Genomic DNA, 15623 nt, shown 5'->3' on the forward strand with positions numbered 1-15623 from the left:
TACCTTCTAGTCATGACAGTCTTGCTGTTTCAAAGTTTTAGTTAGTCTGGAATCTCTGAAAACTTGACTGATGTGTTCTCAGTTTGGTTTGCTCAGTGTGTTAGATCTGATCGTAGAGCAATGCAGAACATGGCCACCTTTTAAATTTTTCCTCCATATAATAATTCAGTAGTTCAGATCATCAATTTGAAAAAACTTAGAGTTTCCATGATGAGTTCTTTCAAATTTAGCATTAGATTTTTATTATGTTGAAAAATATCATTCATTGTTCTGCTGTTCAGTGTACCCTAGACATTTTACAATACTAGCTGTTTGATTTAATTGTTTTCTTTTGGGATGGAAGGTGTGTGCTTATTTTTTCTTTACATATATATTCTTTTACTTTTTATTTATTTTTTTTACAATTCATTAATTTTATATCCCGATTGTAAACCCCTCCCTCATCTCACTGTCCTTCTCTTCCTCCCTTCCCCCCCATCCCCTTCCTCTAGTCCACTGAAAGGGGGAGTTCTCCTCCCCTGCTATTTGACTCTAGCTTATAAAGTTTCATCAAGACTGCCTGGATCCTCTTCCTCTGTGGCCTGGAAAGGCCACATCGCCAGGGGCAAGTGATCAAAGAGCAGGCAGTCAAGTTCATGACAGAGGCAGCCCCTGCTCCTCTTACTCAGGGTTCCACCTGGGACTGAGCTGCCAGTCAGCTACATCTGAGCAGGGGATCTAGGTCCTCTTCATGCATGGTCCTTGGTACATATTTTTGTTCCTAACTCCTTGGTCTACAACCTCAGCCATTGCTCATCTGTAGCTGATTGAGAAATAAGCCAGAAGTAGTTTCATTCAGTGATGTTCTCCTTTGCTTTATCTCTAACCATTCCTTGTTACCAGCTCAGTAATATTTCTTTCCAAAGAAATAGTTCAAAGGACACTAGAAGGATCTGGAGTGGTTCTTTGATATAAAGTCCTTACTCACATTAATGTGAATTTAATACCAGATACAGATCCTTTATTTGGTATTAGGATCTAGGGGTAACATGACTATCTTCTAATCAGGCTTGCATTCTGATTCATGATTCAATGACACTGTGAGCCTTCTGATAAGAATTTAGGCTAGCACTACGATAACATTTCCTTCAGTCATCCTAAGAATATTCCCTCCTCTTAATGTGTGCAAAGCAATGATACTGGCCTTATATTTTAGAAGTACAATATTATAAAATAGGTTCTAACTGTAGCTTTAAAATTTTAATATTCTAGAGTAAAAATGCATTAAAAAGAAGATGAAGATACCATATTTATGATCTTTGAGTATTGCATTTAAGAATTTTGTTCATACTGAGTTTTCATACAGATTCTTTTTTCTCAAAGATACTTCATTGGATATATCTACTGAAATTTCTTTTAACTTCTAGGGAAGTACAGTATATTGTCTTACAAAATATTGCAACTATGTCAATTCAGAGAAAGGTATGTATATTGTAAGTATTTAATTCAAAGAGCAAAGAAGTACCCCTGATGTGATAAATATACTTACATGTTTATTTTTGTGGACTTAGGGTATGTTTGAACCTTACCTGAAGAGTTTCTATGTCAGGTCCACTGATCCAACTATGATCAAGACACTGAAGGTCTGTATGTTTCATACAGGTTCTCTAGCACCTGTGTCCTTTGATGAGCTGTTGCAGTAGCATCTGCAAACTGTAGTCTTATGTGTGTGCGTAGGTGTGTTCAAGTGTGTATGCATTTAAGTCAAAGAACAGCCTTGCTATCATTCTTTAGATGTCTGTATTTTTCTTTTCTCTTTCCCTTTCCCTTTCCTTTTCCTTTCCCTTCCCTTCCCTTCCCTTCTTCCTTCCCTTCCCTTCTTCCTTTTCTTCCCTTCCCTTCCCCTTCCCTTCCCTTCCTCTTCCCCTTATCCTTCCCCTTCCTTTCTCTTTCCCTTATCCTTTTCTTTTCCTTTTTCCTTTCCCTTTCCTCTTTTTTCCTTCCTTCTTCCCTTCCTTTCCCTCCCTCACTCCATCCCTTCTCATTCCTCTGGGTGGCCTGGGACTCCCCAGGTAGGCAGGAAAGGCTGTCTAGAATGCCAGGAGTCCTGCATCTGTCTCCTATAAGGACACAAGTGCACACTGCATGCCCAGCGGATCGATTCAAGTCCTTGCTTTTACCAACTGAGCTATTTCCCAGCCCTGTAAATTGGAGTCTTCCTTTTTTTTTTTTTTTTAATGTATTTGAAAATTTTCTTTATACTTTGCAGCCTATTATTATATGCTGGTTATTGTGAAACATTCAGATATGTTACCTGTATCTTGGTTAACTTAACATGCTAAAATGGACAGGTGTATACATAAATAAATTTAGTGCTTTATTCTTTAGGTGGACAGTGGAGATTTGAATTAAGTCCTATAATTAAAAAAAAGTGGTTTTGATTCTGAGGGAGACTGATGAAAAACTTTCTGTGAATGTTTTTGTGGTTGGTGGGTGTGTGGATTTTTTGAGAGGCTGGGAGTAGAGATTATAAAAGCCCTGTGGTATACACTGCAGGAGAGCTACAGATTGTGGTGGTGAGACATCATGGCATTTAGACAGAGCAGTAAGTGCCTAGAAATATACCCAGGCACAGAAACATTTCTGTGTAATGTGTGTTATGTAAGAGACATTAGAAATTAATGAAGAAAGAGTAAACATTCTTCATATATCGAGACTGAGTTTATTCATAAGAGAATTGGTGAAAGACAGACACAATATTTTTTTTTCCAGTTTTTCGAGACAGGGTTTCTTTGTGTAGACCTGGTTGTCCTGGAGCTTACTCTGAAGACCAGGCTATCCTCGAACTTAGAGATCAGCCTGCCTCTATATCCTGAGTGCTTGCATTAAAAGTGTGTGCTGCTCCTGCTTTGTCATTATGAAACATTACAAGTCATGAATGTGAGCCAAAGGCATTTTTACATCAAAGGGAGTGACTAACTGCAGCTTAGGATGTCTTTGTGTTTACGTACAATTGAGGTAGTTAGTAAAACATAAACATAGAAAACAGTTGTGTGGAAGCAAAACCTTGATGTCTCATCTGCTAAGCTTGTCTTTCTTTACTCATAGGGAACAGTGTTTGGGGATGATCTTGCATCAGGATGGCAAATCTTTCCTATGTGTGTTAGTGAAAAATAGTTCTATGTAATATATACACTTAGAGTTGAGAATATTTTTTGAAAGCCGTTTGAACAAAGGCTTATATAATGTGTTTCGGTGGAAGATTGCTTGCTTCACTTGCTCAGACTAACCTAGGTTAGTTCCCAATTCTGCCAAAAAGAAAGTTTTTAAATTTGAAAAATATTAACTACTCCATGTGGTAGTACAAGTCTGTAATGCTAGACTTCACAGGGAGAGAGAGTAAGATTGGGTCATTAATTACATACTACATTTGAAGTCTACCTGGGATCCATGAAACTTTGTTTCTCCCTGCACTAAAAAATTGTTATCTCAATATTGTTATCAAAATAAAATCAATATTCAGGCCATATTGTTAGCAAATAGGTTCCCAGCAGATACAGCGAAATAAGGGATGTATGTACAGAATGTCTTAAACATTCCTTTACAATCTGTGCTTTTTAAGTGGAGAGTATATGTCGTTTACTGCTAAGGCAGTACTCGGTATGAATGTGCTGATGGGCACGTTGGGTGTGGTTTCTGCTGGCTTCATTGTCTGTGCCTGTCTGCAGAGTAATTAAATCTCCTCTGTGGGTAAAGCATGTTTCTAGTAACCTCAGTTGGTGTAGATTTTTAATTTTACATGTCTTATATTTATAAATCCAGGAATAGAGATTAAAATTGTCTAAGCATCTGGGAAGGTTGGATAAAAGATAGCCAATCAAGAAAATTAATTTGTATCTGGAAAACAGAAGTATTACATGAAGGGCAAATTGTTTTCTAACTTTATTAATAAAAAATAAAAGTTGAGCTAACAAATTGTTTAGGTTAATTAGATATAAATTGTAAAATTAAGACAATTAGTAAAGATGTGGGATTCTTTTCCTAATTATTTTTTAAGAATTATGTAATTATCTAGTTTCTGTAGACTTGAGGAAACAGATGAAGACCACCTTAAGGATACAGAGCCTCACATGATATTGATTTAAAAATATCAATCTTTAATTAGATGTTTAGCCTCTATTAAATTCACCTTTTCTGTGTTTTAAAATGTTTACTTTCTCTTTTTCTCAACTGCAGCTTGAAATTTTGACAAACTTGGCAAATGAAGCCAACATATCAACTCTTCTTCGAGAATTTCAGGTTTGTATACAATGCTAATTATAATTTCTAAAATATATTCAATCTTAAGTTAAATGAGTCTCCTACTCAATCTAGAAATATGTAGTTGCATAAATAAAACAGATTTAGGAAAAGATCAGTGACTAGGAATTTTTCTGTTTTTGAGAATAAACATTAACTACAAATATATGACCTAAAATAAACAGTCTTGTATTTCCTTTTCCATTTCTGTAGCACTGGAAAGGCTTTGGCTCATTATTTGGCTCAGAATTTTGTTTTCTATCCACACTGTAACCATCAGCTGTCCTCTCTGTTCTCTGAGAGCACTTTCTGTGCCTGTGAAAATGCATGTGTTAGCTGGCTGCCGATTCTGGTCCTTTAACTTAAGCTGTATTAAGAACAATTGTGTGGGGAGTGGTGACTCCAATATGTTGTCTTCTGGTAAAGGTGCTTGCACCTGAGCCTGATAACTGAGTTCAATCCCCAGGCTCACGTGATAGAGGAGAGAACTGATTTTGATTAGTTTATTTCATTGGCTTTATGCACTTGATGATGAAAGGACCAACTCTGAAGCCTTCATGGAATTGCACAGCCATAGCAAACCTGTGTCAGTGTTAAGAACCCCATGTCCTATACCCTGCCCTATACCATGCCCTGCAGTTACTGGTTTTCAGCATTTATAAATTTAATGAATTCTGTTGCCATGATTCTTCCATAAGCCCACACTGAATTTCTTTAACCTGAATATGGATACCAGGTTGTTTTTTAACCAGGTTCTCAACCTTCCTAATACTGTGACCTTTTAATATAGTTTCAACTATAAAATTATTTTTGTTGCTACTTCATAACTGTAATTTTTCTACTGTTAGGAATTGTAATATAAATATGTTGAGAACCACTGTTTTTTGCTATATTACTTACATTGTTTGGGAATATTAAAATTTTACTGCATGCCCATGAGTCCTTTGTTTTTACCTGGGTTACTGAACTTCCATGATGTTTATTTTTTTTCTAGAAAAATCTGTGATAATATTAGAATACCAGAGAGCATGCCAGAATATTGGGTTTCCCAGCTCTTCTAAGGCTCTTAGGCTGGAGATAGTTGTTTAGTTTTTAACTTTTTAACTCATATACTGAGGAGGAGGAGCAGCCTAACTGTTGGTCTTTGCTTGTGTCCCTATTACCTCATTTCTGGTAATTTTGTCATCTTTCTGCACACATCTAGCGCCTCCAAGACAGCAAGGCAAGCCTTTTGTGTTCTCCAGAGTAGTCAGTGAGCAATGAATAGTTAACTTGTGTAGGTTTTGTTCATCCGCTTATTTCCTGTACTGTGAGCATGTTGTATAAGATCTTTTCAGTGAAACTTTCAAATCCATCCTTCCTTTATGTGTTCATTTTTAGCACTGTCTAATTTAATACATTATTTATGTTTATGTATTTTCCTTATACTTATTTATAATTTGCTTATAACTTTGTAAGTAAAATATGGAATTTCCTGAACGACTCCAATGTGTTTTTGCTGTTGTTGTTGTTGTTGTTGTTATAGCAATGAAATGATTTATTTGGAAGCAGTTTTCAGTCTACTTTGGTTTTTCCTTTCATGAAACTAGAAAACTCCACTTGTTTCTTCAACATTTAGTCATCTCCTTGAGACTTTGCACTAAATATCTTTTATGGTTTTTTTGTTTTATTTCTCATTTAGATAACTTTTAATGCATATTTTTTAGATAGTCATAGAATTAATTCTGTAATGCATACTTAGAATTAGAGGTTTGAAATTTTTTTTTGAGAAAAAATATAAAAGCTTAAGTGTAACCAAAGTCAAAAAATATATAAGGTTGCCAAGTTGACTACTTGTAAGTTTACATTAATACGTGTCTACCCTGTGTACTTAAGGAAGTTCTGTTGGAAAATGATCTTGACTTTGTGAACATGTAGCCTTAGTGACTATCACTGTCATTCCTAAACTGTCCTGGTGGCGATTGTCGTACCAGCATATTCGCCCTTTTTTCCTTTTCTTGAACTTTTGGATTATGTTCTGAGAAGGTGGCCCCCTTCTCTCCAGGGTCCCACAGATACTGCTGGTTAAATGAACTGAGACCTTTACAGAGCATGTTCTCAGCATCTTTTCAGCCCAGCTCCTGAGCTAATTGCCATATTTGAGTGATAGATGCTCTCTACTCTATATTTGGGAGCCTGGAGCCACTCCCCACAGTGAATGACCCTGGCTGTGGAGGAAGCACATTAGGTAACAAGAGAAGAAAGATGCTATACAGGTATTCAGCCTCCTCTTGGACTTAGGAGAAGATTATGTGTTCTGAAACTTTTTGTCTTGACAAGGCTATCAAAATGGCCTTTGCTTTACCTGATAGTACCAGTATTGAGACTAATCAAATTGTTTTTAGACCTATGTGAGAAGCCAGGACAAACAGTTTGCAGCGGCCACTATTCAGACGATAGGCAGATGTGCAACCAGCATTACTGAAGTTACTGACACTTGCCTCAATGGCCTGGTCTGCCTGCTGTCCAACAGGGATGGTAAGTTCACAGTTTTATTTATATATAATTTATAATTGGATATTATATACAATATACAGGCCTATAGCTGTTATCTTTTATACTATCTTTTAGAGTTTTTCTGTATCTCAATATTCTCACAGGAAGTAGCAACTTTGTTCTCGATTTGAATGAATATTCATCTCAAAAAATAAATAATTAACAGTATTTGTTTTGCCCCCACTAAGACAATTTATCTTACTCATTCAGTAACACAGGTTCTCTGTGACTGTCTTACTGGCATGGAAGGCATGCGTACTGTCACTTCACCTGCAGAGGGTGCTAGAAGCAGGCAAATGAGTGTATAACTTGCAGCAGTGGCTGGGCCCTTAGCCTTTCAGTAGTCTCGAAGTTCACCCAGTGCTTTCCCATTGAAGACGAGCTAGCCGCACAAGCCATCACAGTGCCACAGGCTTGTGTGTACCCAGATGTCACTTCAGTGTTTGCAGAAACACGATAGAAAATCTGTTGTCTGAATGTCACTCTGTTCTGTCCTGAAGTCCCAGTTCTACCTTTGGTCATGGTTTGCGAATAAGATGAACCAGTTAGAGAAAAACAAGTTACCTTCTTACTTTTAGAAGACTTTTATTATTATTGTGAAATAGATTAAAATTAGTGTTTGCCTAAAAAAATGTGTAAGCTTGTGTAAAAATCATTTAAATGATTTATTGATTCTTATATATAGCTACGTTATGTATAGATATATATGAAAAAGTGCCCAGGAAGTCAAACTGAACAAAAGCTGATTATATTTACATTTTACTTGCTTGAAGAATAACTTTTTGCTACAATGGTCAATTTATCCATAGGCCCCCATATGTAGATATTCCTAGAAAATGCTGTTGTGTTGTGGTGAGTACTTCTAATGGGGAACCCGTGATAAACTGAAACCAAGCAAATAGTAAAACAAAATTTATTCCTGAATAACACTGACCTGTGTGTGTGTACATAGGAGATTACAGTTTAACCTATAAACTTTTGCTTGCTAGAACATTTTCCTATATAGATATTAAAACTCCAATTTTACCAAAATAACAAGGAAAGAAATTTCTAAAAAATTTATCTGTGCAGGTAAACAAGAAAGGGTAGCATGATAAATGTTGTTCACGGTGTCTGATTCACTTGGAACAGTAATGTCTTTTTGTCTGTTTCTGGGTAATAGTTTCAAGTACAATTTTAGAAACACTTTATTTTCCTGTATCTTTGGTAATCTATCAGAAATTAGTGAGAATACTGCCAGTCTTTTTAAATACAAAACATAGCACAAGTGTCTTCCCACCTATTTTTGATTCCTTTTTTTTCTGATAAGAAATATTTATATTAATTTTAAAGTAATTATTTCTGCCACATACTGGTTATTTTTTTTAAAGTTTATTACTTTTTTATTTCAAAGAATCTTTTAAGGCAGACTTAAAGCTTGCTGTAAAATAGCCCATTATCAGTGTGAAAGATTAATTTGAAAAACAGATTTCTTAAGGCTCTTTAGTTTAAGAAATTCACATTTCAATTGACTCAGGATAATTTAATTGACTATGGTAGTTTATTTTAGGTAACATATTAACAGAATTTGTTTGTCTGAATAACCTTGTTGGCACCTACTATAAAGTAAAAGAATTAGATGGAAGATTAGTTTTCAATTTTGTTTAGTTTTTTATAATTCAGTAAGCATTTAGTGAGAACTCGAATCTGTAGAGATATTTAATAAATGTTGAGTAGTTTAATAAGATACTCATTTAGCTTATACAAGTCTTTGCCTTTATGGCACTCACATTCTGATGGAAGGAGACAGTAACATAAAGTAAATGTTATAGTTTTCCCATCTACTTCTCTTACTCCATTGCCGGCTATTTGTGTATATGTAGAACTGGATTGCCTGCTTGGATGTTAATGCTCTCTTGAGTAATTAGCCAGCCTACCTGTACTCCAGATTCCTCATTTATAACATGAGGGTGGCCGTCCACTTTAATAGGTATAATATGGTGATGCTCTGTTGAGGACAGGAAGGAAACAAGAAAAGGTCCAGAACACAAGTAGCATTTGCTCATAGTTACAGAATTTTTTAATGTTTCAAAGATATTGTAGGTGCTGTGCTTGAGTTATAGACAAAATCATATAAACTCTGCTTCCGTATTTGTTTCTAAAATGATACATTGTAAGGCAAAAATGAAGTTTATTTTTTGTAAACTAAAGCCTTTAATTTTAAATATTAGTTTCCTAATATTTATTAATTTATTCCTAGAGAAAAAGATATAGCTTAAAATATGTATATTTACTCATGAATAGGTATAATAAATTTTATTTATATTCTTTGGAGTAATGTATTTCAATGAAAAATCTAACAGAACATAAACTGTGATATTTTGTATAGTAGTAAACCTTTGAAGTATATGCCCAGGGATTGTCTAATATCTGTGAAGTTCTTAATTCTTTTAAAGTCAAAATTCTGCATAAAGACACCAAGTCCCCCCCCTTTTTTGAGGGGCCATCTGTGGCATAAATAAGAGTTTGTAGAGGCTGGGGAGATTTCTTAGTCGGTAAGGACTTGCCATACAAGCCGGAGGACCTGAGTCGAGATTCCAGCACCGATAGCAGTAGGGCAAGGTGGCGTGTGTCTGTTGGACAGTTGAGGAGGTGAGGACAGAGGATCCCTGAGGCTTACTGGGTAGACAGTGTTGAATCAATGAGTTCCAGATCAGTGAGCGGGCCCATCTCAAAATATGTGGAAAATGACCAGGAAAGACACTCAGTCTTGGCTTCTGGCCTCTGCAGTTCTGCACAAATACAGGTACAGCACATGTACAAACAATGAGTCCTACATGTACATGCACATACACACAAAATAATAGCTCACACAGTAGTTACTCTGTAAGGTCAGATGTCATGTGTCTCTACTGGTGCCAATACAAAGGTGGCTACTGATGAGCCACTCCTCTGTGAAAACTTCATATCTAAACCTCTGCTTGTGAATCTGCCTCTTAGTCATTTACAGAGTAATTGTATTAAGTAAAGTCCCTGCAAGAAACAGGTGGCATGCTTGAAAAAGGGGTAATTAAAGGGAATCACTGAAGGGCTGTTTACAAGTTAGGAAGAATTAGGGCAAAGGATAAGATATTGGGTAAACAGTATGAGAAGCCAGGCACAAGGCATTTTGGATGATGCATCTGCATGCAGAGCAGCCTCTGAGGGTACCAAGTTGGGTAGGTAGGTACATGGCTTGATAGCACACATGTAGGCAATCAGTTCATGGTTATACTCACTTTGGCACTGAAGTGAATGCAGTTTCTACGGTGATTCCATTCCTGCTTCTCCTAGTCCTTACTGTTTTAAGTGTCTGGATGCATCTCTTTGGTAGGGTTTGGTATGGTTATCTTTCCTACTTCCCTCCCTCCCTGTTCAGTCTAGAATAGAGGAAAATGTTTAGATGTTAGGTATTTGATTATAAAAAAGTTCTGGCTAAAAGGCAGAACATAATGTGGAACATAATGGAACTCTTGTTGCAGGGGTGAGACAAGGATTACAGAAACTAAGAGCTAGCTACAGAGGCCAGAGGTTAGAGTGAATTCTGCATAAGACACATTCATTGCAGACCCTGGAGAGTATGCTCAGAATTACGGTTTTCATGGATTTAAAGCATTGAGGATGTTTTAGTGATTGAAATTTGCATTTTAGCAGGCAGATTACAATTGAATTGATTATACGTCTTTAATATGGTAATCTCTGTGTCTTTTAGAAATAGTTGTTGCTGAAAGTGTGGTTGTTATAAAGAAATTGTTGCAAATGCAGCCTGCACAGCATGGTGAAATTATTAAACATATGGCCAAGCTCTTGGACAGTATCACTGTGAGTATCTCTGTGTCCTGTGGACTTTGTTCAGTAAAGTGTACTTTCCTTAAATCGTTATCCCGAAGTTTACAGTAAAGGGAACTATGATGCCTGGTTTAAATTCTGACATTAGATTTGGTTCTCTTTAAGGACAGATTACAGACCTGAAGGAGGGAAGAGAAGAGTGAGCCCAACAGTGCTGGGTTCAGCGTAGGTGGTACCATCTTGGTAGGACCTAGGTGCAGATAGAGAGATATTAAAGAAGTACATATGCATGCCTGAATTTATGTGTCATATGTGAGTCCCCGATGTGTATAGCAACATGTATTTCAAAGTGCTGTCCTTTGAAAGACCTTAGCAACAGTAGTCCTGTATCAGTAAGCACACCAGGTGCAGAGATCTTCTGTTATTGTTGAGATGAACTTTAATTCCATAAAGTTTGCATTTTTAAAGTATATTATCTGGTAGGATTTGGCATACTCATAAAAGTTTGTAAATATTTTCATTACTCTTAAATAATAATTCCATACCTAAAGCCCCCGCCGCCCTTCACTGTCTCCCCTCACCACCACTAATTTACTCTTTGTTTCTATGAGTTGTTTTTTTCTTGATATTTTATATAAACAGATTTATATAGTATGTGACCTTGGTTTGAACTTCTTTCACTTAGCATGTTTTCAGGTTTATGCTTTCTTTAAATAAAAATATTTTTTAATTTAAAGAAATATTTATTTATTTATTTATTTAAAAATATTTATTTAAAATTTTTTTTTATAAAAATAGAGAAATGGCTTGTTTCAGAGCTAGGATAATGCAATAAAGAACAATGTAAACTTGGACCATTGTGTTGGGATAAAGGAAAAAGAAATGTAGAAATGTATTTATAGGCCAATAGAGCCATATTTAAAGAATGCAAAAGAAAGAAAACCAGCAAGAGCCCAGCATGAGAAGATGAGGACCTTCCACTGACTAATTTAGCAACAAAGTGAAAGACAGTAGTAGGAAATTACTTGGTGGGTACATGGCAGTCTCCTAGTCTACCCTGGAGTGAATAAACAATTGAGCAAATGAATAGAAGACTAACAGAAACTTCCATATAATTCCAAAACAGCTGAGGAATGATAGGATGAGAATTCCACTGCTGCCAACCTCTGAGATGCTAATTCATGGGAGAATTCTCAAGATGCACTATAAAAGTTTTCACCACTAGGATCAGAGTAATTGCAGAGCTATAAGTATATTCCCAGAATTACTTCTTAATTTCAAAGCTTGCAATCGGTGTTGTCGATTGCCAAGAAAAACTTAGGCGCTGCTTGGTGTGCTGACACTCTCCTTTAATCCCAGCACTCTGGAGGTAGGGCCTGGTGGATCTTTGGAAGTTCAAGGCCAGCCTGGTTTACATAGTGAGTTTCAGGCCAGCTTGGATTACATAGTGAGACCTTTTGTCAGAGTACAAAATCAAAACAAACAAAAGAACATCAGTAACTTCTCTGATTTAGGGAGACTTAAATAAAACGTTATGACAGTACCATGCAACTTAATTTAGGTATCCACTGTAGAGGACATCTATATTGATGAGGATAAGAGATAGGTCCTAGTAATAACCATGGCTGTAACAACACAGAGAACTCCAGATGGGGCTCTTGTGGAAACAGCAAGAGGCAGGAAGCCATTGTGTGCTGGGGAAGCAGAAGAGAGGACAGAGGTGTGTATTCCTGCATTGGAGCAGATGAGGCCCACGGAAGTGAAGTTACCCCCACCATGATGTGAGAGCCATGTGAGGTTAACGGAGTCCCTGCCTTCTTTTGTCTCTTCCCAGTGGACCAAGGGGAACTGGAGGGTCACATTCACACTCCAGTGCTGGTACCACCACTGATGAGCATGTGGGGGCAACTCTTTGCCCCTGTTGTTGCTCCAGTGTCCTTACGTTTCTAGTGGATTTAATGCTAGAGCCTGCGGTATACTACTTTTGTGGACATCTAACTGAGAAATCAGCGAGTTTTCAAAAGCACTGTGACAAACTGTAGATAAGGACTCTTTGGATGTTAGATGTGCAGGTTTCAATCTTTGGTTTATTTATTTATTATGTATACATGTATACAGTATTCTGCCTGCATGTGTTGCCTGTATGCTAGAAGAGGGCAGCACATCTCATTACAGATGGTTGTGAGCTACCATGTGGTTGCTGGGAATTGAACTCTGGACCTTTGGAAGAACAGCCAGTGCTGTTAACCTCTGAGCCATCACTACAGCCCGATGTGCAGATTTTAAAAAGAGGAGAACATTGATACATTTGTCATATTAAACTGATTCCATTGCTTGTTTAGGGAGTAGCATAGTCAAAAATATTAAGACTAATGTTTACATTGTGCTGCCTTTGAAGAGGTAATGGCTGTACCAGTCATCTTGTGTGTCTTGGCTGTGACCGCATTGTCCTTTGCTGTGTTCTTCATCTGCAATGAATACTGCTTTACAGTAAAGTTGCTCTGGGACAAACTGCACACTACCCAAGGATCGCCCTAGTGGCGTTTTGCATAATATTTACTAGGATAGGTGTCATGAAGGAACCCTTGGAACGTTATTCTGGAAGGACAGCTGAGTAATTCTGGAGTGCCACAGCATGCATGTTGGCCCAGATGCCTCACTGGACGCAGCTATTGATCAAGTGCAATCCCCCTGTACCCTGCCACCCTAATGCAGTTCAGATCTAAACTTTAATGCACGTTGAGCCCAGACACAGGCTATTGGGATCTGGCTTGCTGTTAGCATGCAGCTTGTTTAGATGTATACTGATTCTGCCTTTGACAAATTTAAATAAAATGGGTGATTTTGTAGGATTTACATTAGACTGTTGCCCAGTGCAGCGGGCTGTTGTTGAAACACAATACCTTTTCAATTGAACTGTTTACAGAGCAATCTGTAAAATCTTTCTAGATGTCTCTTTATAACTGTGGTGGGAGGAAGGGAGGAATCATCATTTGTTTTTGCAGGCATGTTAATGGGTTAAAATGGCAGGGGCAACTACCTCCTCTTAGAAGGCTTGAAAAGTGCACTTAACCACTTGCTCAGGGCATTTAGAGTAAAGAATCATGCAGTCGTTTACAGTCCAGTTTGTCTTTTGAGAATATTGAAAAGCAGAAGATCATGAAAACAGTGTTACGTTTGACTGTGTAGTTGTGTGTCTACATGCATGCATTCTCTGTGTGTCTACATGCATGCATTCTCTCTATGTATGTGTGCATATATGCATGCTCCTGTGTGTCTCTGTGTGTGTATTATTAGTGGAGTTTTAGTTCATTGTTTCTGTTCATTATGTGTTTGAATAAAACTGCGGAATAAGGAGGTGACTGTTTTTGTTGTTGTTTGCAGTTTTAGTTTAGAGAGAAAAGGAAGGATTGAATTTGAAGATCTTAGTTTTCTAGCTCTAGCCAAGTGCATACAAATACTGACAAATAAGGCTTAATTGTTTGGTTTTGGTTTTCAAGGCAGCCTCATGTCTGGCTGGATTCCTGCCTGCTTCCTGTTTGCTGGGTGCTAGGACTCTAGGCATATGTTTCCATGCCTATCTTCTGAAATGCTGGATAATACACTATTACCAAGCGTTTGCTATAATATTTTTATCATTTCTTATTATAAAGGGGTTTCTACATTTTTAAAATGCTTGCTTAGGATTTTTTCCCCTCAAGACAGGGTTTCTCTATGTAGCTTAAACTGTCCTGGTCTTACTTTGTAGACCAGGCTGGCCTCGAACTCACAGAGATTCATCTCCCTATGCCCTGACTGCTGAGACTACAGGAGTGTGCCACTATTAGAAATTGTGTCCCCAATTAGAAATTGTTTTTAACTCAGCTCTAGAAATTTCCAGATGTTATTTTTTTTACTCCACCATCTTGACTTTTTTTATTGTTGGCATTGATTTGTTATTTTTTTAATTCTTTCAAATGTTATTATTATGAATGCTTGAACTATTGAAATACTGTTGTTTTAATCTTAATATATTCATGAGTCTGAAATGTTTCAACATTTTCATTTTGTGGTTGTCTTTTTAATTACAAAAGAGAATTATAAGTATGTTGCTGAAAGAAAAATACTTAAAATCAAACAGTAAATTATGTTATGTTGTAGAATTCTGATTTCTAAGAGTTGCAGCATATAATAAAATATTTAAGAAAAATAAATGTAGCATAACTGAGCTCTGAGTTGCCTATATATTCTCATTTAGAAGTACCTCTCATTATGGAAGGCCACTTGAATTGCTCCAGGCTGGAAACTTAATGCGCCACTCAATTACTATTCTTTAGCCCAATTTAAAATAATACATTGGGAGTAAGGTCTTAATGCAGTGTACCCTTTGGAACATTAGAAATAACCTCTTTCTTTCCAGAACCAGGGTACAGTAAGGGTATTAGTTTTATCACACTGGGTGAATAGATTTGACATAGCCCTTAGGCCCTTTTGCACTGCATAAGTAGACTGATTTCCTCCTGTCACTAAGTTCAGCTTAAGCTTGATTTCAAGTCAATGCTTTTATAATGTTGGGAAATGTATACTTATTTCCAAGCATTTTTGATGACCTCTGATTCTGCTGACTCAGTTTGGACATTTTAATATTTTTACGTTATTATGTCTTTATTATGAAACAAATGTTTTAAAGGAATTTGACATGGTTGATACTCTTATGTTACAATTATAGCCATGGAAGGGTTCTCATTCTTGCCTTCTTCTTCTGTTGAAGTCATGCTGTGAGCATCTGTGCCTCTCTACAGGAAGCAGTGAGACTGAGGTCTCCTGAAGGGACTTGATGCAGGGCGTGTTGTCTCCTCTTGTCAGGCTACCACTTAATGGTAGCCATCAGCTTTCTCACTTAGTATAAAGCATATTTTCTATGCTAGGTGAAAATGTTCACAGGAAATAATTTACATGCCCTCTCAAATTCCTTTTGGAATAGGGGAGGGTACAAATAAGCAAATAGTAATAAAACTAATTTG

At 36.9% G+C, this 15623-nt stretch overlaps 1 protein-coding gene across 6 annotated transcripts in view; it reads left to right on the forward strand.

The window, feature by feature from the left end:
* Window positions 1–15623, forward strand: part of Ap3b1 (adaptor related protein complex 3 subunit beta 1) — a 214871-nt gene that overhangs the window by 91458 nt on the left and 107790 nt on the right. For all 6 annotated transcript variants that reach the window (XR_009592381.1, XM_060385579.1, XM_060385578.1 and 3 more), the window contains exons 10-14: window positions 1407–1461; window positions 1551–1622; window positions 4216–4278; window positions 6663–6795; window positions 10544–10653. Coding sequence is in view for 5 of the 6 variants with exons in the window: in XM_060385579.1 (XP_060241562.1) it covers window positions 1407–1461; window positions 1551–1622; window positions 4216–4278; window positions 6663–6795; window positions 10544–10653 (433 nt within the window). In the remaining variant the exon portion in view is untranslated. The remainder of the gene's footprint in view (window positions 1–1406; window positions 1462–1550; window positions 1623–4215; window positions 4279–6662; window positions 6796–10543; window positions 10654–15623) is intronic.

Source organism: Meriones unguiculatus, chromosome 6, assembly GCF_030254825.1.
Source record: "Meriones unguiculatus strain TT.TT164.6M chromosome 6, Bangor_MerUng_6.1, whole genome shotgun sequence".
NCBI lineage: Eukaryota > Metazoa > Chordata > Mammalia > Rodentia > Muridae > Meriones > Meriones unguiculatus.